This window comes from Thunnus albacares, chromosome 15 (assembly GCF_914725855.1).
Source record: "Thunnus albacares chromosome 15, fThuAlb1.1, whole genome shotgun sequence".
In the NCBI taxonomy this organism is placed as follows: domain Eukaryota; kingdom Metazoa; phylum Chordata; class Actinopteri; order Scombriformes; family Scombridae; genus Thunnus; species Thunnus albacares.
Window position 1 is genome coordinate 22,191,660 of NC_058120.1, and position 24,001 is coordinate 22,215,660.

The 24,001-nt window shown below is 39.8% G+C and overlaps 2 protein-coding genes across 12 annotated transcripts in view; one reads left to right on the forward strand and one right to left on the reverse strand.

Moving 5' to 3' along the window:
- Positions 1–77: 77 nt before the first annotated feature.
- zbtb24 (zinc finger and BTB domain containing 24) lies at positions 78–5,701 on the forward strand. 2 transcript variants are annotated; one of them, XM_044374295.1, is made up of 7 exons: positions 78–160; positions 1,398–2,252; positions 2,486–2,653; positions 2,997–3,080; positions 3,186–3,269; positions 3,363–3,444; positions 3,678–5,701. In XM_044374295.1, exons 2-7 carry the CDS (start codon positions 1,427–1,429, stop codon positions 4,567–4,569), a joined length of 2,136 nt encoding a protein of 711 aa, XP_044230230.1. In that variant the 5' UTR covers positions 78–160; positions 1,398–1,426; the 3' UTR covers positions 4,570–5,701. The 2 variants fall into 2 exon arrangements, with proteins under 2 accessions (XP_044230230.1, XP_044230231.1); XM_044374296.1 differs by having other exon boundaries at positions 3,000–3,080.
- The window catches only part of si:ch73-242m19.1, a 28,954-nt gene continuing 9,927 nt past the window's right edge, over positions 4,975–24,001 (reverse strand). For 5 of the 10 annotated variants that reach the window (XM_044374233.1, XM_044374237.1, XM_044374238.1 and 2 more), the window contains 34 exons: positions 23,783–23,986; positions 23,303–23,635; positions 22,838–23,038; positions 22,507–22,628; positions 22,185–22,413; positions 21,886–22,088; positions 20,878–21,030; positions 20,367–20,460; positions 20,158–20,274; positions 19,946–20,082; positions 19,737–19,848; positions 19,601–19,650; positions 19,279–19,455; positions 18,294–18,411; positions 17,919–18,099; positions 17,215–17,353; positions 16,713–16,866; positions 16,481–16,576; positions 15,679–15,843; positions 15,345–15,577; positions 14,495–14,633; positions 14,280–14,400; positions 14,083–14,192; positions 13,546–13,695; positions 13,211–13,258; positions 12,587–12,754; positions 11,606–11,761; positions 11,326–11,460; positions 10,341–10,493; positions 8,441–8,650; positions 7,363–7,483; positions 7,078–7,187; positions 6,723–6,874; positions 4,975–5,945 (listed from right to left, as the gene is read on the reverse strand). In XM_044374233.1, coding sequence (XP_044230168.1) covers positions 5,921–5,945; positions 6,723–6,874; positions 7,078–7,187; positions 7,363–7,483; positions 8,441–8,650; positions 10,341–10,493; positions 11,326–11,460; positions 11,606–11,761; positions 12,587–12,754; positions 13,211–13,258; positions 13,546–13,695; positions 14,083–14,192; positions 14,280–14,400; positions 14,495–14,633; positions 15,345–15,577; positions 15,679–15,843; positions 16,481–16,576; positions 16,713–16,866; positions 17,215–17,353; positions 17,919–18,099; positions 18,294–18,411; positions 19,279–19,455; positions 19,601–19,650; positions 19,737–19,848; positions 19,946–20,082; positions 20,158–20,274; positions 20,367–20,460; positions 20,878–21,030; positions 21,886–22,088; positions 22,185–22,413; positions 22,507–22,628; positions 22,838–23,038; positions 23,303–23,635; positions 23,783–23,986 — 5,016 coding nt within the window. In that variant the 3' untranslated portion in view covers positions 4,975–5,920. Of the gene's footprint in view, positions 5,946–6,688; positions 6,875–7,077; positions 7,188–7,362; positions 7,484–8,440; positions 8,651–10,340; positions 10,494–11,325; positions 11,461–11,605; positions 11,762–12,586; positions 12,755–13,210; positions 13,259–13,545; positions 13,696–14,082; positions 14,193–14,279; positions 14,401–14,494; positions 14,634–15,344; positions 15,578–15,678; positions 15,844–16,480; positions 16,577–16,712; positions 16,867–17,214; positions 17,354–17,918; positions 18,100–18,293; positions 18,412–19,278; positions 19,456–19,600; positions 19,651–19,736; positions 19,849–19,945; positions 20,083–20,157; positions 20,275–20,366; positions 20,461–20,877; positions 21,031–21,885; positions 22,089–22,184; positions 22,414–22,506; positions 22,629–22,837; positions 23,039–23,302; positions 23,636–23,782; positions 23,987–24,001 lie in introns of those variants that run through there. The other 5 variants (XM_044374235.1, XM_044374234.1, XM_044374236.1 and 2 more) reach the window with 5 other exon arrangements.

Here is a 24,001-nt window from a genome sequence, read left to right on the forward strand (position 1 = left end):
CAGAGCGTCCCTACAACCAATCACAGCAGAACGTCCGTACAACCAATCACAGTAGAACGTCCCTCCGGCTGATCCAATCTTCAGCTGTGCGTGATTCTCGTCATAACCCCGCCTCTCGCGATAAGCAGTTCGCCCCCCCAGTCCAACGACAGAAAAGAAGGTAAGGTCCTAACAGCTCAGTACTGTTTTAAATGACCAACAGGCACTTTGAGTCCTGTTAGAAACACAAATGCCTATGAAATTTAGTTCGTCTAACACATTATTCCAGTGGCAGGTTTTGCTGCTTCTGTTATTTGTTGCCTGTTTCTTGCTAGAGGCGGAAGCATTGTTTGAGACCATGTAGCTTGCTCGCTAACCTTCACATCACAATACAAAATTGAACTGCAGACACCTTTCAGTACAAACGGTCGCATTAGGTTAACTCTCTATTAATGTGGGTAGACACGTCAAAATACCTGAAGTGCATTTAGTTGTTGATTTGCTCTGTATTGTAGCCCTGGAAGATATATTTATGTGCATAAAATTATGGTTGCAAAAAAGTAGTGCTGAAAATACCTATCGATCGACAATTTTGATCATGAATTAATAATTGTTTGTTTTGTCCAACCAACACAAAGATATTCGGTGTACATATTGATATAAAACGGAGAACAAAACTCACATCTGCAAAGCCTGAACCAGTGATTGCTTTGCTTTTTTTTCTTGATAAATTACTTGAAATAATTTATCGATCATCCAAATCGTTGACTATTTATTATCTGTTGATGGACTAATCCATTAACCAATAATAATAACCAATTAATCGACTAATCTTTGAAAGCATGCATACAACTAGTGGACAGACTGATCATACTGAAAATAATACAATTTGAAATAATAGTTCCAGCCCTAAATAAAATCATTTGTTTTATGTTTCCACAGAAGAACTTTCCTTTTAATTGACAATGCATTGATTAGTTGAATAATTGATTAGTTGCCAATTTCAACTTAATTAAATCAATCGCCAACTATTTTGATAATTGATTAATCATTTTGAGTCATTTTTTGCAAAGAAAATTTCGAAATTCTTTACCAAAGAATATTTCCTGGTCTATGATAGTAAACTGAATATCTTTGGGTTGTAGACTGTTGGTCAGGACGAAACAAGACATTTTAGGATGTCACCTTGGGTTCTGGGAAACAGTGATTGACATTTTTAAAAATTTTCACAATTAATCGATTAATTGAGAGGATAATCGACAGATTAATCAATAATGAAAATAATAGTTAGTTCTAGCTCTGTGTTGATTAGATAGTGAAGTAAAAATTGTAAAGTTCAATATGCACTCTTGCACATAAGACAAATGTACCTTCACTCAGTCTTATGTTTTGATAGAGTTGCCTTTCATTGCCTCCAGGTACGGAAGTGATTTTTTTTGTGAGGAAGATGTCTCACAAAGCCACAACCTCCTCCCTGATGGCCCTTCATTCAGATTCACATGAGCAGAGCATCCTGAGCAAATTCAACAAGCTCAGGAAAAGGGACTTGTTGTGTGACATCACTCTTGTTGTGGAGGATATGCACTTCAAGGCGCACAAAGCCCTGCTGGCAGCAAGCAGCGAATACTTCTCCCTCATGTTCACGGCAAAAGATCAGAGCACTCAGTCTACCTTCCAGCTAGACGGTATGGCAGCTGAGATGTTTGCGGCGGTTCTGGAGTTCATCTACAGCGCTCAGGTGTCTGTGGAGCAGAGCGCCACGGAGCAGCTCCTGGCCACTGCCCGGCTCATGCAGGTCAGTGATCTTGTGAAGGCTCTCACTGAACTCACACACTCTGCTGCAGGGGTTACAGGTGGGGAGGTAAAGGCAGACAAAGCCGAGGTACCGAATCAGTCAAAACGCAAAAGAGGACGACCAAAGAAAAATGTGAACGCCGCTGTAGCAGAGATAGAGGGGAGAAGTACAGTATGTGAGAGTGCAGAGGACGGCCAGCCTGGAGATGTGAACTGCAAAGATGGAGACAAGGAGCTGCAACCTAAAGATGATGCAGATTATAACACAGGAGCAATCTGCAGCCGGCAGAGCAAACGCAAAATCAAACCACCGCTGAAATACAAAGGCTACAAGGTGTGCAGTGACACAGCAGAAAGGAAAGAGCCTGGGAAGAGAGGCAGGAAGAGGAAATACCCCAACACGGAGGCACGGTGTGAGGACTGTGGCAAAGTGTTCAAAAACCACCTCTTTTTAAAGATTCACCAAAGGACTCATACAGGTAATCATCCACGTGAGGTCTGTATTCAGTGATGTCTTAGAGATAGGGGGGAAAATGATTGTTGGATTACTTAACAAACAGGCAGCGTCCATCACAGATGTTTTAATCTGTTAGGAAAAGGTAACCGTGGGAAGCTGTAGCATCTGTAATCTGATCTTCACTACTCTGCAGGTGACACTGTTATCAGCACATGTACCACCACACCTCATTGTACTTTCCTAACTTCCCGCCAGGAGAGAAGCCTTTCCGATGCCCGGTCTGCGGGAAATGTTTTACCCAGAAACACACTCTGCTGGTTCACCAGCGCATGCACACCGGAGAGAAGCCGTTCGTTTGTACCGTCTGCTCCAAAGCTCTCGCCACCAAACACTCCCTGCAAGAGCACATGAACCTGCATGAAGGTAACGTCTAACAATATGCCAGTTTTCTCATTTTGATGCTGATGTTTCTCTTCTCTTTAGCAGGGTTTACCGTGTACAAATTGTGTGTGGATTATTCTTTTTTTCTGGAACATTAATTCTGTATTTTTAAGCTTTAATTTTGACATTTTCTATAAGGCCTCATGTTAAAAAAAAAAGAAACTTCCAGACTGTGAATCGGTGTAGTTAAGATATCTTTGGAAACTGTATGAAAATAGTGAGTTGGTTAAGCTAATTTCTACTAATCATAAAAGTCTGTAGTCTGTCAGTGTGCTGTTGCTTTTGCTATACTGAAAATGATTTTTCTTTCACCTCCATCCTTTAGAAGAGAAATCCTTCAGCTGTGATAAATGTGGAAAGACCTTCACTCAGAAGAGGCAACTTAAAAGTCATTACAGACTTCATACAGGTAAGAGTCACTTCACTGAAACAGCAGTGTCATTCTAATGTAGTAACTGTAAAGGCTGAATAATTTGTTCTTTATTCTTTTTTTTTTTTTTTTTTTAAATTAAAGGCAAATCATTACCAGAATGTGCTCAATGTCATCACAAGTTTCTGGATACAGCTCAGCTGAAAAAGCACCTGAGGACTCATACAGGTAAAAAAAACAGCTTCAACAGTTCTGTGAATAATGTCTGAACTATTAAAACTTGTACTAACATTTAACCTTTTATTAATTATGTTTTAACAGGTGAGAAGCCTTTCACATGTGAGATCTGTGGAAAGTGTTTTACAGCCAAAAGCACGCTGCAGACTCACATCAGAATTCACAGGTAAGAAATATATTTTAACCTTTGTTGTGGCTTTAATTCATTTCAAGTGTGACTAATAATAATAAAACTACTACTACTACTAATAATAATAATAAAAGTTTATTTCATACAAAAAGATACAATACGTGCTTCACAAAACATGGAAAAAACATAAGACAGATGCAAGAAATGGGAACATTAAAAGCAAAGAGGAAGATTTACTGTACAGTTATATTATAATTCTATCTTTGCAGAGGTGAGAAGCCGTATGACTGCAGCATCTGCAAAAAGTCCTTCTCAGACCCCAGCGCCAGACGACGGCATGTCGCCTCCCACTCAGGGAAGAAACCCTTCACTTGCTCCTTCTGCAGCCTTTCATTTACCCGTCTAGACAATCTGAAAACACACACTAACACCCACAACAAGGAGAGAGCTGCAACATCAGAGGCCTCATCAGACGCAGCGGCGACAGACTCCGCAGCACCTCAGGAGGAGGCGCGTAACATCCTGCAGCTCCAGCAGTACCAGCTGCCCCAGAGCTCCGATCAGGAGATCCAGCTGGTGGTGACAGGAGACGTGGACAACATTAATTTTGTCCCGGGTCAGGAACAGGAGATCAGCATCATCACCACAGAGGGAGAGCCAGCAGAATCGTCTCACTCTAGACTGGCGCTCCTCACACAGCCGGCAGGACACGTGCAGAACGTGGCTCTGGTCGCTCAGGGCGGCGTGGTGGACCAGAGCCCTCAGATTCAGACTATCAGCATGTTGGACGGACAGGTGACACACCAGCCTGAGCAGATGCATGTTATCACTTTGAGTAAAGAGGCCATGGAGCATCTACAGGCCCACCACGGTCCCCCGCAGCCCCTTCAGATCGCACAGAGGCCCGTCCAGCAGCTGCAGGTGATGCACCAGCCGATCCAGCAGCTGGCTGTCGCTCAGGAACCCGGGACGCCGCAGGGCCAAGGAGGCAGGGAGCAACACAGCCAGGCTATTCATATCAGCAGCCAGAGCAGCCAGCCCATCTCCATCAGCCAGACCAGCGAGCAGATCTCCAGCCACCACATCCAGGGTCACGCGTTCCAGATCCAGGCAGGAACCGTGTCCTACTTGTACACCACCGGACTGCCGCAGGAGAGCTGACGGCTCACTGAAGTCTGACACGATAATGCTGCCATGGTTACGTTAATAATGACGTAACGGATGAACAACATTATCATATTCCAAAGTGAGAATATTTTTAAAGGAACAAGTTTACGGTTAAACATTCTACAAATTTAAATTTTCTGTCGACCATTTTCAAAGCATATCATAATAATTTCTTCTTCTCTACCTACTATGTCAACACAGAGGTTTTCTTTTCTTGTTCGAGGTGTTATTTTAAAAACTTTGCTCTGTGCTTCAGGCATCTGAGATTTAGGAGTCACCTGCTGAACAGCAACAAAGCCACAAGCACGTTCTTGGTAAAAACAAACCCAGGACGACAAATAATATGCAAAAATGTCACACAAATACTGGATTTCTGATGCTTGATATATTGGCCAATACTCTTTTTTTTTTTACATGTACATAAACAAACTTTGATCCCTTATTGTGACCAAGATAAGCAGGACGTTTACAGTTAAGAAATATATATAAATCTGGCATTACAGTACTGTGATTTCTTGTTGCATATGTGATGATACTGTTGACTGGTCTAACTCTGATGTGCCACCATCAACATGTTGGAAAGCATAATGTAAATTTAGTCAAAGAGCCTCTAATAAGTGTCTGAAGGACAAAAAGCTAAATGTTGACTGAGACAGATTTTACAATCTCATGCAGGTTTTAAGCATCAGCTGATTTTTTTCACACTGTGAGCTGAAACAATTGGTTTCCTTGTTGGTTGAGAGGAATGTATTTATCAATCTAAAAGCCTATAATAGGCTGTAGGAAATGGTCAGCATTAAAATAATACATATGCAATTTGTAGAAGTTTTCTAAGTTTATGCAATGTGCTTAAAAATATTTCTTGATCAAATCCAGGACTGACAGGTTACAGTGTTTTATTAAGACTTATTTACAACTTTTCATTTTTAATAGATAGAAATAATAATATAATTCACTCAATTTTACATGAACAAAAGAAATATGGACCAAAGCAGTGTAACAGAGCTACACTGAGTTTTAAAGGGAGAGCACACATGTACAGTGTATGACAGTGGTAGATGATGTTGTAAGATGGTATGTGAATGCATTGGACAATAAAATACCTTGTTTTATAAAAAAAAAAAAATAGCAAAACTCTCTCACAAGTTAATGTCTTGTCTTTGGAAATAGCATAACTTTGTTGACACGCTGCTGTAAAACACAGAGTAGAATTATTAAGGATTCAACAGCACATTGCCAGCAGCTAAACAAGCTAGTGGTGCTTTACAAAATGTTGAGGGTTAATTAACTGACGAGCACGGCACCGGGGCTGCGTCTCACAGGTCTGGCAACGTCGTCTCAGCAGTCAGAACACGCAGGCGAGACGGATCCTGAAAGAACAACAAAGGCTTTTTTTAAATGTTGAACGAGAACAGCAATCTAACTCACTCTGTTAAACAGTATCTTATAAAACACAGGTTGTTTTATGTGAACAGGAAGTGTGTGCTGCGTAGAATTTCTCTTTATACTGACTGGACGGCTTAAAGATGAAGCCGGGCGATACGGAAACATATCAGCATGTCGTACTGTCAACAATGTTTTAGAGGTGATTATTAAAGCCTTTGAAATATTGTCAAACAAGCTGATTGTAATAATTATCAGTAATGTTGTTTAGTATGACCTCAGAAAAAGCTGTTGACAAGACGATCTCACTACAAGGTCAATTTAGTAACTGTTCTGGGGCTTTCAATCATGTCACATGGCCTTCATCAGCAGATAGTTTGCTCTGTTGTCATGGAATTTTTGTTTTTTGAGCATTTTAGGGAAGTTATTAAAAAAAAAAATGCAAATGAAGAATTCCTTGACGACCGGTCATGGAAAACTCCATCTGCTGATAATCATGTGAAATGATTGAAAGCAACAGAACAGCAGCGACTAAATGGACCATATGGTGAGACTGTTTAGAAATGCGGTAAAACTCACTGTTATGAAAAAGACGATTTTAACACAAAGTATATCACAAAACTGAACACTTGGTCTCGTCGATATACTTTGCATTTATATCAACATATCATCTCTACTTGCAGAGACAGTAGGAGAGTTTATCTACACTATTGCCGTGTGTCTTGTATACCTTGAGACCTGTATCTTTTAGGTGGCTCACTCACAGCTTTGGGTCTGTCCATCCTCGTGTTAGAACGGCTCCCGGCTGTTTCTGCTTTGCGGTGTCTTGGCTCTGCAGCAAAGTCCTGAATCTTGGCGTGGTTTGTGAGGCTGCCGAGCTGCAGGGCGGACTGCTGCTGACTGGCCCTTTGTAGACCTGAAACAGAAATAGAACAGAGACTCCGCTTTACTGCTCCGCACCTCGGGGCGAGAACACGATCTATAATGGAATTTAAAATGTCATCACGAAAAAAGTATCTGGATAATCTGATAGCTTTGACTTTACATCTGAACCGCATGAGTAGCTATGAATCTGAGTATAATTTACAAGATATGATTTTGATCAGATTATCACTTCACTGCTCTGAGATGAAGGGAAGAGTGCGACTCTGCGGTCGGTACAGCACCTGCTGAGGGACTTCTAGTGCTCAATCTGCTGAGCGACAGCGTGTAATAAGTCCGGCTTTGCCCTGTAATACAACACAGAGAGAGAGAAATAGACCTGGGAGTGAAATGTCTGCTCGAGTTATTTGAAGCAAATGGAGAAATTCTGGATGGGACAGAGTGGACGGTTCAGTGTCCAGACGGGCACGAGCACCGTCTGTCTCATCGTCTGTCTCTTGCTGACGTGTGCGTGACACTCACCTGCTGTAGAAGTGCACCTGGAGAAAGCTGCTTCCATGTCGCTCACCTGGTTCTGCAGCTTATCCACTTGCTGAAAGGCCTCTTGTTTGAGGCAGCGCTCCTGTTGCAGCTTTCCCTTCACCTGAGTCAAAACAGTACAGTAAGTTGTGATTATCTTTTTTATTATTTTACCTTAAAGTTTGTCTTTTATTATTAAAGTTTCAAGGCGCTTTTTGTTCTTTAAGTAGTTCAGTATCCTAATGAAAGTGAGAACACGGTAGAAACAAAGAGAAATTGTTCCCCTATATGTTCTTTTTAAATAAATCATAAAAAAATCAGCTTTTAAAATTTTGCCTGAAGGCTGAAACTTCAAGCTAACGAGCATCCTCTTTACTTCACTCACCGCCAAAACACATAAATCTAACATTAGATCAGGCTTTCTTCTTTCTTCTTTATTGTTTTTTGCATATCGTTGCTGCCCGGTGAAAACTAAGGATCTCCAGTGTTCTGTGTGATTGATGTGATTTGAGATAAGATAAAATATACTTTATTGTCCCTTTAGGGAAATTTTCATCAATATTCAAATCAGTCATACACAATAAAAACACACAATAAGACCAATGAAAATAATTTAAAATAATATGCACTAGTATTGCACATTATACCAGAATATTGGATGTTTAATATAAGAACTGTAAGAAGTATTGCACATGCCAATGTGCCCATGTAGTGTTTAACTGCTGCTGTTTACATTTTGGAAGAATGTGACAAGGATCATTAATTATTTTCTGTGCCTCTCTAAGCAGAATTAACTGAATGATTAAGTGTTTAATTTTTGCCTTTTATTAGACATGAAATAAAGGGTCCTCAGGTAGAATCAACCATTAGGCCACCAGGACGCCCTGATGTTTGTTTATGGATTTATGAGACTTCAGCTAAATAAACCATTTAAAACCCATCGAATTATCTGTGAAATGCGTTGCACGAAGCTGAAAGAGGGCTTAGCTCATGACAAGTTTAACTTTTGAAGATACAGCACCGGTGAAAAGTTCGGACACTTGTCTGTAGCACATTAGTCTAATGAGGAACATTCACAGACCTTTCGGATCTCTTTGGCGCTGCGTTGTCTCTGTAACTGGCTCATCTTGCTGCCTCTGTCCAGCTGCCCGCTGAGCGCTCTGAGCCGTCTCTCTCTGTCCTCCACGTCGGCTCTCATTTGTTCCAGGCTCTGCACTCGATAGCTGTCCAGCTCCCGCCTGCTCCGGGCCTCCTGCGCAGACCGATGCCTGACCACCTGGAGCTCCTCTGTCTGTGGGCAAACATCAGTGGGTGTTTAATGACATTCAGGCTGCACTTGGCGGCTTAATAGTTCTTTAAACCTTCCAGCTTTTGCCATTGTGACCATTTAAAATGTCACCGCTCGCTTACAAAAACACTTCCAGTTTGAGCTGAAACCATCATGCTCACACTTCAGGAGGCCCAAAGAACTACAACTCAAGTACACAATCATGTTATACAGTTCTGACTGAGCTGTGACTACTATACCAAAATACTTGATATATTAATTTAATGATCTAACATATTATCCGCTCAAATACACTTTTGACCCCCTCAGGTTATAAGTTTTTTTCCGTCAATGTATTCAGTGCGTGGGTTGGTTTCTTCTGGTTTCTGGCTTCTGGTTTCTTCTGACATCATCTTTTAGTGGAAAAATACCATTTAATTATCATCTCTCTGCTGCCAAGTGTTCATACAGTCTCCTTGTTTTGTCCTCTATGTCTGGCCTAGAGGATGCGTCTCTCCTTTGCTTTTTGTGATAACAATTAGTTAAGAGGTGATGAAGTGGCTTTAGTTATCTTGAGCAGAGTCGCAGAGGGATAATATTTTACTTGTTTTTACAAAATTAAGTTTATCTTTTAGTGCCTCTTTTCTCACTCAAATGTGTTAATCCCAAAGTGTAGATTTGTGTCTTTGTTATCATTAGCTGTTCAATCAGGTCTTTTTTTTCCCCCAAAACATATTTTTAATGAACTCTTTTTTGCAAAGCAGAAAAAAAACAATACACAGACACAATAACCAATGAAAAATATCGACAACCAGACAAAACAAAACAAAAAAAGGAGACAAGCCAAACCGAGATTAAGAAAGAGAAAAAAAAAGGCAGAGTGGAAGTCCAGGGAGCACGTAGTGGATAACCATCCTTACATCTGGAAAGCCTGATACACTTTGCACATCAGTATCATATCATACTGAGCTGTAATTCCACATCCTTTTTCCAGGCCAAGTCTATCAGTCCCGACTTCACCCTTTTAGAGATTTAGTGGCTCCCAGTATATTCAAAGAAGGGGTCCCAGATCCGATAGATCCTTTAAGGCTGTGGAGAAAGCTTAAAAAAAAAATGCAGCCACTGATTTACAGTGGGAACTTTATCAGTGATCCACATGACTGGGATACATTTCCAAGCAGAGTGCAACAGAATACGCAAAAGGTCTTTGTTAGAAAAGTGAGCAGGTGATTCATCATTTAGTCCCAGCAGTCAAGTCCTTGCACCCAAATGTAAAGGTCGCTTAAAAATCTTATTAAGCTGTTGAACAACTGTAATCCAATACCGCCAGCAATCAGGTCTTTTAAGAGGCCATAAATGAGGGATTATTTAAAACTAATGGCTTTGAACAGCAGTAACACAAAAGGTTCTGTGCCTGTATGATTAGATACCCAGAAAAACTTCGTATTTTACTTAAAAAATCTTGCCAGGTGCATTTTACAAGGTATATTTTCTAAATTGTCCATCAAAAAGCACCTCCAAAGTTCCTGTCAGCTGTTTTAAGATGTTTGAGAATTTAACACAGTTTAATTTTAGTTCAATTTAACACCTTTAAAGTCAAGATCATGGATGAGAAACATTTCTCCAAAGTGAGTTTAAGGATGTACATTAACATACATGAATGATTGTAAGGTAATTTGTATTTTAACAGCAGTGTGGATGTGGCTCCATGTACCTTTCTGCTGAGCAGCTTCTTGGCGCTGCTGCACTCGGTCTGACAGCAGGTCAACACGTGGCGGGCGGCGTCCAGCTCGTCCTGCAGGTAAACCACCTCCTCCTCTGATGTCATCTTCACTCTGAGGGCCTCAATGCGACTGGAGTTCTCCCTCTAGACACAAAAACAAGGTGATATGATACTTTAATTACTTTCCTAAAGAAATATTTACATGTTTTACAAAAAAAAAAATGTGGCAGTATGATAAGCACTAAAAATTAAGATACATTAAAGACAAGTTTAAGTAGCAAGAAGCAAGAAAAGCCACTAATGTAGTGAGTGAAAAGCACAACTGAAAACACAAATATGTAAAAATAGCAAGTTAAATTATTTCAGAACAGCAGAAATGATAAAAAAAAAAGATGCTTGATATATTGCATTTCTCTTCCAATCAGTTGACAAAATCAATAAAATGAATTTATTTCACTTTTTTTTTCATTTTTTACTGACTTTTTTGGGCAAAATCATCATCATATAAGCAACAAGGGAAAAAGACAATATTGTGAGGTAAACTGTGAATTAGATCAATTATTTTAAGTGTTGTAGGAAAGACAAAATAAAAAAAGGAGTCAAAATCTTAAAAAGATCCAATAAATGATATAAATGAGAGTAAGATAAATATATTTTTAATTACCTTTAACAGCTGATTGCAGGTAAAGAGAAACACTTGTTTTAATCAGTTAAACATATTTAACTGCATTACTTTTCTTTCTTTTTTTTAAATCGTACTGTTGACATACAGAACCAGATTTGACCTCTTAGTGACATTTGAATCTTCATAGCAGGAATAAAGCAAAATAAAATGAGAGAGAGAAGTTAAATGAGAGCAAACACGAGCTTTCGGTTCCTGTCGTTCAACTTCACTCGACATATTTGCTTTGCTCTCGTTGCAGGGAATGAATTTGATTTCTGAACATCGACTATTCCTTCATTCTTCTCTTCTGACCTGCTGAGTTTGGAGCAGCTGTCGGTGAAGTTTCCCCTCGTCGACCGCCTGCCTCCAGCGGCTCAGAGCCTTCAGTTTACAGAGCAGAGCAGTCAGCCGGTTGTTCTCCAGGTTCAACTCCTGGACTTCTTCTTTCTAACAAACAGGTATGAACGTGGTAAGTAGTCACGTGCAGATAAATAATGCATATTTTCTCTTTTATGACCATATTTTGTTAAATTTTGAAGCCAAACTGTCGTCTTTTGTAATCCAGATTCATGCACAGTCTCCCTTTCTGTACCTTTAACTGTGTGAGTGTGAGATCATCGTTGTCTTTGGTGCTGCCGTGCTTCTTCTTCCTGAGCTTGATAATTCGGTCCACTCCTTCTCTTCTTGTGCTGTTCACCATCACACTCACGTCCTGCTCCATCCGCCGCCGGTACTCGTCAAGCCCGGCCTGAGATACAAACACGCAGAGGACAAATAAAAGTTTGAACCAGTTTGATATTCAAAATTGAAAAACATCTGGAAATTTGACCATTGCAGCAATTTCATATGGTGACATGAATACATACAGTATGTGTTTAAACGAGGAATCCTGAAAAAAAAAAAAAAAGAACAATTTGTCCTTTAATTTTATATTTATTTCTTGGACATTTTCTGAGTAATTTGCAGGTATTTGACGGTTAATTATTTGTTATTAAGTGCTGATTTATTTGGGTACATACATGGTTGTTGATTTGCAAAAAGTCTTAATAAATTAGACTTTAACAATTCTTTTACTGACAGAAAATATGTAGTTTTCAGTGTGTAGTGTTGTATGTCAAACTACATATTAGCATATTAGGTTATTTCTTAAAAACTCTATTACGAACACATTTCCTTTGTTACAACCAAATTACATAACCCTGTCAAAGAAATGTCCTAATAATTAACAGTTACAGAGAAACAACCTAGTATGCTAATATATCGTTTGACACACAAAACTGTTAAAGAATTGTCAAGAGTCTAATTTATTAAGATTTTTTGCTAATTAACAACTTTATATGAACCCAAATATAATGTTTGGATACTTATAAACTAAACCAACTTAACACTTTTGTCTGTTTTTTTTTTTTTATCAGAATTTGCACCACATTGCATTTCTGTAAAATGTGCTAAAAATGAACAATTTAAAACCTGCAAATTCCTTCACTGATAATTTCAAAGGAAATTGGTGTAAAATTAAGGGACCTGTAAAATAAAATGTCACCAAAAAACCAAACGAGGTAACATTTCGCACCTTTAGCTGGATGCAGGTGGAGAAGAGTTGTCGGACCAAAGGGTCGTAACGTTCTTTGAATTTGAGACTGAGTTTCTGCTCTAGAGATCTCTTCTCTTCTTCCAGGTGAGCGACTCGAGCCTGCAGCGCTGAGATCTCCAAAATCATCCCACGACATAAAACAGCCACCTGAGGAACAGTCACACAGCACAGTTATACTGCTGTTTGGTTTTATTTTAGGGTTGCAATTGTGGGCCTAAATAAAAAAAAAACATACAGCTGTGACAGAAAGGAATTTGGTGATAAATTTTATAGGTAGATCATGAATTTAACTGTTGGTGGCAACAAATGAAAAGTCATGATCAGATTAATTAGGATATATGCTCTTTGGACCATGATAATTTGTACAAAATTCGATGCATCCAAGAGTTAAGATAGAGACAGTTCATGTTGGTTTTGTTGTTAATTTGTACCTCCCTCTGACACTGACATTACTAGAGCCATAAACTCTTAAGTTCCTCTGTTGAGCTGTTCTCCGGCCAACAAAAAAAAAAGATGTGAGCTTTTGCAAACGTACAAGCACAAAGCAGCTCAGTAAAAATCCCCAGAGTGAGTAAAAAAAACCTGAGATGAGTTTTTACCTACCTCTTTGTGAGGGTTGCTTGCCTGAGAGTCTTTACGATTCTTTAAATCCTGAAGTTAAAATAAAACAGAAGATAAAATCACAATGAAGTCATTCAACACACTGAAGAAGAGTCCAGTCATTCAGCCGCAAGCCAAAAATCGATGAAAATGGTCAGATGTGCTGCTAAAAACACCTGGTGACCTGGCTTTAATGCAAGTTCAATACAAAACACAAGTACCTCACTTAATTTGCAGCAAAGTTAGTTTTGAAATACAAAAATGAACAAGCTCTCCAATGAAATATCCTGTATCGTGTGACTTTGATCGCTTGAAGAGGTGATAATCTAAACACGAACCTGTTCTCTCTCGTAGAGAAGCTGAGTCTGCTGCTGCAGGATTTGTTCATAAAACTGCGAGTAAAGCAGGAAGCTGCCGCGCTCTCGCTCCGTCACAGAACAGCCGAGGTGAGTCAGACACTGCTGGAGATGATCCACAGAGACCCTCAGCTGAGGGAGGAAAACACACAGTATGTTTAACGTCTGTATCGTTTGTACATAAACACGGTGATGCTCTTTTTCCTCATCCTGATATCAAGTCGTACCAGCGAGCGTATCAAAACTAGAAAGTGTACAGGAAGGCACAGATTTTCTTAAAGATGTATTTCATTACAGTTACTAGTTACCTCACCACAAAGGTAATCAGTGTCTAATCCTTTCATCACCAATGCTTTCTGTCTACATTACCATATTTGAGTGTCTGCATCTTTTTTTTTTAAGTATTTAACTGTATTGAAATTGACTTCTGAGATTCGAGAAGTAATTCTATAATTTTTTTTATATTATAGCAGCATGTTATTAGAAGTTATTTGTGGAGAGATGAGGTGTTTTCCTTACCTGTCCCTCAGCCTCTTCAGCTCTTTCCATCAGCTGCTGGATAAACGATTCCACGATCTGCGGCCGTTCAGGAGACAGACTGTACTTCACTGCGGATTTTTTCCACAGCTCTGAACACATGAGGGATATTTTTTATATTTTTTGTATTAAATCAGTGTTTAAAGGTAGATTCTGTTTTTTTTGGGGGGGGGGGGTACCTGTGGGGAGGCCTGTGTCTTGACGTGTTCGCTCTGAAACAACCAGGGTCAGCTCTCTGCTGATCCTCCTCTGCACCGCTCTGATCATGTCACATTCGGTGCTCTCCAGCAGTCTGTGAAGCTGAGACAAAGACAGAGTATTTTTTTTAAAGGTAACGAGGTCTTCTCATGATGACAAAAGACAATATTTTGTGCAGTTAGTATGTGTGCTGTACCTGCCAGACTTTCACATCCACCTCTGAAGCTCCAGGAGGGGGCAGGAGAGACTGGCTGCCAGAAATTAAGACCTCATAGTCCTGTTCTTTACCCAGTTGTTGAGCCAGAGCTCTCATACTGGGGTAAAAGATTTCAGCTCTGTAAAAGTACAAACAATTTATGTATGGGTTTAAAAAAATGACCGTTTTATGTTAAAAGTAGTATTTAACTTAAGATTCAGAGTTCATTCATGATCTGAACATTAACAGTTAACAGTAGTTACCATAAGGTCCTTTTAGTAGCTGTTTATTTTTGTGAAAGTTAAATTTCTAAGCTCTTTAAAAAAAAAAAACATCAACATAACATTGATACAAATTGTTGATGTTCAGATTTCTTTTTTTTTGGCACTTTAATGTCTTTAAAGTGTTCAGACAAAATATAAATTTGAACATTTTCAACTTCATGACAACAGGACAAGCTACATCTGCTGATGAAGATCACATAGTATGATTGAAAGCTGCAGAGTAGCTGCTAAGTGGACCTTGTGGTAAGCTTGTTTTATCAAGTAGTGTACTAAGGCTGCAACTAAGGATTATTTTCATTATGAATTAATCTGTTGATTACTTTCTAGATTAATTTATTAGTTGTTTGGTCTTTAAAATGCAGCATAGTGTACTGTACTTAAAATTGGACTATTTTCCATTAAAATGCTACTGAAAGAGACAAATAAATAATCTATGGGTAGAAAATTACTTTGTAGGTTTGGTTGTGGATAACACTGACTGGCGGACAGCTAATATTTATTAACAAAAGCCAAGTAAACGTATAAGTGTAATAAAATCCTCCCTGTTTCTGTTATTGTTTCAGTACCTGTAGATTTTCATAAACTGTTGGTACAGACTGGCCGTACTGAACATCTCAACACCCAGACGTCTTCGAGCCCAGCTCTCCTTGAAGACCTGAAGCTGCTTCATCAGCAGGAGGAAACCTCTCAGCACAGACTGGACTCTGATCGGATCCTGAAGAGGAGCAGAAGACTCTGCGAAGTCTGAAACGGAAGTCCTCTTCTCTTCTTCTTCAGCTTGTAAGCAGCTTTTAGCCCCCTAAAACATACAGTAGTTAACATGACATGACATTAGTTGGTATTTACAGATGATCCTAGCGGTCTTGTTTGCCTACTAAGTTATAAACAGTCCTTTTTTACCTCATTAGGTTTTCCATCATGTGGAAGGTCATCTCTGTTGCCATGGAGACCGACAGGCTCTGCCTCTCTTCCGCTGTTCAGGACGTCCTCCATGAGCAGGGACACACCGAGGATTGCTGCATTGGCCTGCAGTCTGCTGCGATCACTCAGACCACTCAGACACAGCTGCAGAAAAAAAACACAACACGTCTGTATTTTTTTTATCTCTTATTCTTATACAAAATTAGTACAAGGTGTTCTTCTTCTTCTTCTCTCTACTTCAACTTCCAATAGATGCAGTCCATGTTTTAAGTAACACGTAATTTGAAGCTGAACATGTGAAATCAATTTGAGAACAAAAAGTAATGTGAAAAAACAAAACTAAAATGCAAAAATATGAAACATAGAGATGATTTTGCTGTTATTTTAGCCTTGTCAGTAGGAAGACTTAAAGTGCAGTCTTTGTCCTGAAGGTTGCACTAAAAAGAAAGGCCACCGAGCTCTTCAAATCAAAAAGGATTATCCCCTTGAGCACATGAAAAAGCTTAGCAATCTATGTCCTGAGGCTGGTGCTAGTATTGCTAGTATTGGTCCAACCTCTGAAGAGCATGATTTTGTGTTTATTTCATTACAACCTGCCTGTTAGTTTTTGGTATTTGTAGTGTACAAGTGGAGATTTTTGCAATCATCTTCTGGAAACCAAGAATATCTTCAGCAGATTTCATGCTAGTACAGCCAAGTAGTATCACCACCATTTGGTGCTGCCATTATTTTAGCAAGATTGACCAACCATTTTAAATAACATATTAGATAGATGGTGAACCTGCATGCAGTGTTCGATGGGTGGGACGTCCCAGACACGCAGCGGGAGCAAACCATGACACGTTATAAAACTTCTCCATGGAAACATCGTCTGTGCCTGCAGAGAAAAAACAACATGAGACAAAATTCAATGTGATAAAATGTGATTTGACCTCATCTTGACAGATGCTTTCTCACTTTTAACACTGATATGATCATTTCTGCAGTTTGATTTGATTTTGCACCAAACCAACCTGACAGCCTTTAGTCTCTAGAGGTCGAGGAACAGGCAGCGTGAGACTGAACACGTCAGTCTGGATGCTGTCGCTCAGCAGAGGGAGGGCAGCGGCCATGTTGTCACTCACAGTCTGATAAGAAGCGATATCACCAGAGGAGATGAACGCCTCTCTGCATGCAGGAAAACATGACAGTTTTTTAAATATTTTATGCAATATCAGGTGTTTAAACTGTTTTTCAGCTGTCCGAACTAACAACCCAACAACTTATATTACAATATAACAATCCAGTGTTGATTTCCTCACTTGGTTTTACTTGTATAAATGTCAATCAAAGGATGGCAAGTTTCCTAAAGCAAGAAGAAAATGGGACAATATGAAATGACCACTATCTGACTGTTTTGTGTGCACTGACACTCAGAAAAATGTCTCGTTTTGGAGGATAAGTGGGCAAAAAACAAAACCATTTATGCTCAAAAAAGGCAATAAGTTGCACAGCCAAATGGAGACATAATCTCACCTGATCAGGTGCCTCACAGCAGCATCAAACTGCAGGAAGACAACCTGCCTGCGCAGCTGCAGCAGACGGCTGACAGACTCTGGGCTGCTGGGATCCGACAGACGGTCGACCTGACGTTGGATCTCCAGCAGCTCTGCTCCTGTTCAGCAACCAGAGAGGAGAAGAAACAAATATTATAAGATTACTGTGACTTTTATGAGATAGTGAATATTTCCTGGTCAGTGTTGTCGAGCTGTGACTGTGAAATCCATCAGGAAAACAAACCGTGTTCAATGTTCGAACATGTTGTATTCTTAATTCGACTTAACCTTATATCTTAGGTTTCTTTACATTAAAAAAATATATTTTTCCAAACTGTAGAATCACATCACGTGCAATAGGCTTACACACTCAAATCTGCTTGTTCCAGCACTTCCTTAAGGCTTACACGGAGAAAAATATTCAAACCTGAGACAGTGTGCTACACTATTACATCAAATGGGAACTATTCAAACTGTCTTATGGATATTTTTCACTTTATTTCCTGTAATACGGATAGGCATATTTGGTATCTTTATGAACTTCGGGGTCTTGACAATGATTTAAAATACAGTATAGCACCAGGTCAGTGAGTCTGACCATTGAATAGATACAGTGGGTCACACCAACATCACCAGTATCTCCATACGAGCAGGTGTGATGCTTCGTTTGTGAGATCAGCCTACCGATGCCTTCACTTCCTCCCCAGTCAGCTGCCAGATGTGAACCTGCAGCCTCCTTTTCTCTCCTCCTCCAGCTACGAGTGTCATCTGTGTTTCCCAGTCTGGAGAAACTGACCAGGTAATAAATAATGTCATGAAGGGCAGAAACTATCTGCAGAGTGTGATAGAGAGCTGCAGAACAGGCCTGTTGAAATCAGAACAACAAAACTACATAAACATATTGACATAAAACACAAATACATAATACATTCCAGAGAATTTAGAAAGTGAAACTATAACATTCATATTAGTATTCATTAAACCACTGCCTTTATTCTTAGTCATGGCCACTTATCACCTGTTTTGCTGCAGTATTAATGATGTGTTTAAGTGTCTCACCAGAACCTCCAGTGTTTTGAACATGTGAAGCACTTCAGAGAAGTCGGGGATGTACCACAGGTTGAGGAGAGTTTTGCCGTCTGCTGACAACAACCGCTGCGGCCGACGTTTAAAGGTCCTGTTTGGGAGAAAATTCTCGATCAGCCTCTTGGTGGAAATTATAGTAACTGGTTACTTTAAGAATCAAGATTTTACATAGAGAATATAAAATGAGCTTATAAAATATGATACATTGTTATAGATTAAACCACCCAGCAGTATACTACAATAGTAAAAATGTGCCATTTACACATCAATGCATCAGCAGTAATAAACTCATAATATAACATATCATTCACATTTTTTATACATTTTCACTTTGAAACACTTCAGTTTTCTTTACGAAGTTTCCATCTGCCTTGACATTTATCTAGTTTATTAAAACTGTAAATACACACTGAGAAAAGGGGAAAAAAGAGGAAGGGAGAATGTTTGGGGTGTAAAGAGTTCGATAAAGTACGAGATGGATTGAACAGAACGACCTCATTGCATTAACAGAGTCATTCAACACTTTATAAATTTGGGCTTTTGGAGTCTCATATGAGAATTATGATATTTTTAAGTTTTCTACTAAGACTTTCATATTTTTATTGAAGTAACACTTTAAATGCAGGACTTAATCTCATAGTATTTGGAGTATTTACACTGTAGTATGGCTTTTACAATTTACTTTTAAGCACTTTTCAGGCAACCCAAAGACACTTTACATACAACCCTGCCCTCTTATTTTTGATTTTATCCTTCATTTGACTTCCGCTTATATCTTAAGTTTCTTTAAATTGAAAAAATATTTTTCCAAACTGTTGAATGACATCACACAACGATATACACTACATATTTCAAATCTGTTTTCTAAAAATTCTGGCCCATGTTTCATTTTAAGGTACAATAAAAAATATAGCATACACTTGATATTGCATGTTAATAACCCATTAACTATTTCCACCTGGGGTCTGGACGAAGATCAACTCCTGAATCCAAAATAACTTTCGTCTCGCTGACTTGACGACTCATGAAGTGGGACTGACGAATGGAGGGAATGCCGTCCAAAAGGGAGGTTAGACTGTAGTGATATGCAACGATCTGCGCTCTCACACAATGCTGAGATATCTGTGTGCTGAATCTGTGGAAAAAAATAGTGTTTCTCTTTAACATTAAGGCCACAAAGCGACTGAAACTGGAGAAGAATCAGTCAAACTAATACGAGAAAGGTTTGTCCTGTCTCGTAACAAAAAGGAATGCGGTTGTTTTTCATTTCATGGACGTACTTCTTGAGAAAGTCGATTATGAGCCTCCTTTTGATCTTTGCTGCTTCATCCTGCGGTGTGAGAGAAATTAATTTTACTTCATGGGTAGCCGGTCACATTTATCATCCTGCTCAGCCTACCAGTCTGTGCAACTCACTGGGGTTTTTATGAGACCCCCCATGGCCTGTTTCGTCTTCATAAATGAATTCAGCATCTCGTCACGCAGACCCACTTTTTCCAGCTGGATGGACACAAAGGCCTCCATCAGCCTGCAGTAACAAACAAGGCTCTGTTTATTAAAGAGCCAGCACAAAAGCACTATTAATCATCAGCAGCGTAATTTTGTTCTTCAGTGGGGAAAATTACCTCTCCTTGGATGAGGTGGGAGTTCTCGTGGAGCTTTTTGAGAGTGAAGATTTGTCCTGCAGGTTGTCAGTGTCGCTTCCTGGTTTAGATTCAAATCTTCTTGTTATATGTTCATCAGAATGAAGGCTGTCTTCACCCTGAAAATGAAAAACAATATGAAATAACCATACTGCAATATTAGACTAGCAGTTCACTCGTGTAGTGATACAAACCTCTTTTGCCCAATAGCAAAGACAAGCCAGTTTCACAGCACTTATCAAGGCATTCTTCTGTGTAACCTGACAGGCCAGAGTCACCTGAAGGTTCTCTATGCCCTGTTTGTTCATAAGCTATAAGAAGATAGAAAAAATGAACAAATTCAGTGAGTAGTAAGTTGATTTACAATTTTATTTGTTCACTTATTCATCGTTAAATAACATACGTGAACAACTGCCTCCTCTGAGCTGAAGCTAAACCTCCCGATCTGGTTCTCGTCCAGTTCCTGGATGCTCAGAGGCAGGTGGGACGGGGTGAACCTGCAGCAGACAGTGCACTTTAATTTTCAATGCTCTTGTGGAAAAGCAGGAATAATACAGTCCACATGGAGAGGCAAGGCTAAGAGGGGAAAACATGCGTATGTTTGCCTGTAAGACAAACCCTGACATTTGTTTTATATTAGTGAGGATTGTGTTGCAGATACGACTACTTGATGGTCAGCCTCGGTGCTCTGCCAAGAGCTACAAAACTGGCCTCAGTGATAGTAAAACTGTTAAGAAAAAATAATTTATTAATCCATCTGATATGTCTGTTTTTGCTGTAAACCAGACTAGAGTTTGGTAACAAATAAAAACTTAAAAGATGCCTTGCATCACAACTTTCCTCTTAAAGTATCAGTGATGTACACTGAAGTATTTTATGGGACTTAATAATGGAAATATAGTGCAGTGACTCACCTGTCTACAGAGCTGTCATCCTCCAGTACCGCAGTGATGAAAACAGGCCTCTGCTCTGTTCGGTCTTTCTGCTCAGCGACCTCAAACTGCTCCGGCCGCATGTAAAGGTGGAACTCATCAAAGCCGAGATCTGAAGCCACATTTCTGTACAACCTGCAAAGAATTATTGAAAAATTACAGACTGATGTGATACTAAACTTGAATTTCACCGGACAATTTCCGAATGTACAGTAATGTTACCGGACCAACATAGGAAGACTATTTGAAAATCATTTTATTTTGACACACTTTACTCATTGTTTTGCTCCTTAATAGAGGCTGGATTGTGCCACAAAATACATTTTTTTCTGTGGATTGTGATTAATTTAATTGCAGCAGGTCCATTTCTCCTGATGATGCTGAGTGGCTTCAGTATTTTTTGGGTCAAGTTATACAGAATACATACAACAATGAAAGGGATGGCTGGCCAGGGAGAGATCATGTTAGTGGGCTGTTGGTCAGATGTTATTGGATCTCATTTAGTGTAACACATGCCTTTAAATTAAGTTGTGAACAAAATGGAAACTGTAATCATAGCACAGAAGACAAAGGTGAAATTGAATATGATGGGACTGCACGTTAGGAAATGAAACAAAAATAACAGAATATTGAAATAAAATGATAAGCTAGCATACTTCATTTTAAGCTACTGTGCTACTATGATAACTTTCATACTAAGTTGCTGGTTGGGGCCCAAAAACCAGCACTTCCAGCTCTTGGGTTGTTTTAAGGTACTATTTCAAGAGCCAAATCTTTTATCTGATTGTAAGAGATATTCAGAATAGATTTTATTATCACATTTCTGTCATATTATGGCATAATTTGTGTAATCTATTTTATCTTACATTGTTTGACTGTATAATGGCCAAGACACTCTTGAAAAGGAGATTATTAATCTCAGTAAGGATTTTTTCTGGTTAAATAAAAGTTATTTTGCAGAATATCCTTCAACTCTGGTGTTATCTTTACTGTGCCAGATGTGCAGTCTCCGAGGCTGACTCCAGCAGACGATGGCGGATGGTTACGAGCTCCAGCAGCTTGGAGAAAGTTTCCACAGCGTATGATTGTTTCTCTCTTCCCTGCTTCATGTCCTTCTCCTCAGCAGATCTTACTAATGACAGCCCCACCTTCTGGACCAAAATCGGGTCCTCAAAGAACACATCTGAGAACAGCTAAGAGTGGAGAAAAAGACAACAGAATTGTATTTTATTGCTTCGTTTCTTTATATCAATTAATTAAGATGTATTCATGAGGAAGAGCAAACCTACATCTTTCTGTATTTGAGAGCTGTAGGAGGCTCCAGGTGAAGCCAGGCTGTTCCAGCTCTGCAGGGCCAGCTGCAAGAGCTTCTGTCGCAGGATGAGTTTGTCAGTGACGCTGGTGGCTCGGTGCAGCTCGCAGAGCTCGATGTGAGCCTGGAGTAGACCGTGATAGACTGCAGAAGCCAGGCAGAGGGACGGGTGAACCTCCAGAAGGAACACATTAATCAGTTCAGGGCTGCAATCAAACAGAACACGAGGAGGGAAATATGAAGGAATTACAGACGTTTCAAGGACATAAAATGATTCTACTCAAAATGTATTTACTTGCCTGCTGCCACCAAGTGAGACCAGATGTTTGGGAACGTAGTTTGGTGGAAGGCCGTAGTCATGAACAGAGTCTTTACTGTCGTTTCTCCAGATGCGTTGAAGGTACTGACGCTGTTTTTCAATCTAATGAGACAAACAACACAATCTGTCACCACTCTGAGAGAACGTTAGATACATCAAGTTAAAACGGTTTTAAAAATGTAAAACAGCACTTATTACAGTCGAATAATAGCTTTTACACATATTCATGCACCTTAAATCCTCTTGCACATCAATCACAATAAAACAGTGATGGAAGAGTCTCTGCAGGATTCGGCTGCAAGATCTTTTACCTGATTGTCCAGAACGTCTTTGATCAGCTGCTGGTGGATTTGCAGACAGCCAATTTCGGCCCTGTAGACCTGAACAAAATAATCCTGGTTCAGGTCCAGGTGTGGCCGACTGTGCATGATGTCAGTGATAACTCCAGCCAACACAAACCTCTCCTCAGTCCCTGCTGTATGCTGATAGGCCTCATAGTAACAGTTCAAGAGCTGGAGAACAAGAAGAAAGCAAGTTTATAGTATGAGAAGATTGATGGATGGAAATTTCTGGCTTTGAAACGTAAAAAAATATTCCAGTTGAGAGATGTTAAAGATAAATAATACATCAGTAAAATCAATGTCTCAGATTTGGTACATTAAAATTCAATAAAAGCACAATCAATCTGCATATTGAACATTTTATCTGGCAAGTGCAAGTAAGCAAAAGTAAGTAAGCAAATGATCACATCTATAACCTCATTTTTGTCACCGTACCTGTATTTTGCTTTCCAAAAACTCAGTCTCACATGTCCACAAGTCGAGAAGCACTGCAACACGGTCGACATCGGTCCCGGCCCAGAAGCGGATGTCTGCTGTCGAGGTGGAGGCTCTCTCAGCTGTTCCTGTTTGCTTCGTCTTGTTTCTCTGGATGAAATGTGAGCCGACTAGAAGAAGCTCGTTCTCCAGCTCCTCCAGGTCCCTCAACGCGGCGTCGTACACGATGTAAAACCCTCTCTGGTCCTGAGTGTGGATGAAACGCTCCTCTGTTCTGTAGAAATCATGAAGATTCTCCACCTCAGCAAACTCCATGAACTCTGAGCAATGGACCTGGACATTTAAGAAGTCATAAATAGAGTACAAACATACAGGACAGATCATAAACAGCTGTATTTTTTTAAACTTTTGAGAAGTTGTTGCACATTCAAAGAAGATGAAATAAAAAATCAGCTGCCAAACACCTTGAGTTGTCCGTACCTTGTAGTCAACAGGAGTGTTGTGGCTGTATTGAAGTGAGCCGAGACCTCCTGCTTCCCCTCTTCCTCCTCTAGCTGCATTCATCCGGCCTGTTTCCTCTGCTGTGCTGCACAGCTCTCCTTCCTCCAGCTGCAGACCTGCCAGGTCAAAGGTCAAAGTCCTCTCCACAGAGCGCAGGTAGTTTAGCATCCCAAGACAGGAACGCTGTGGAGAAGACAA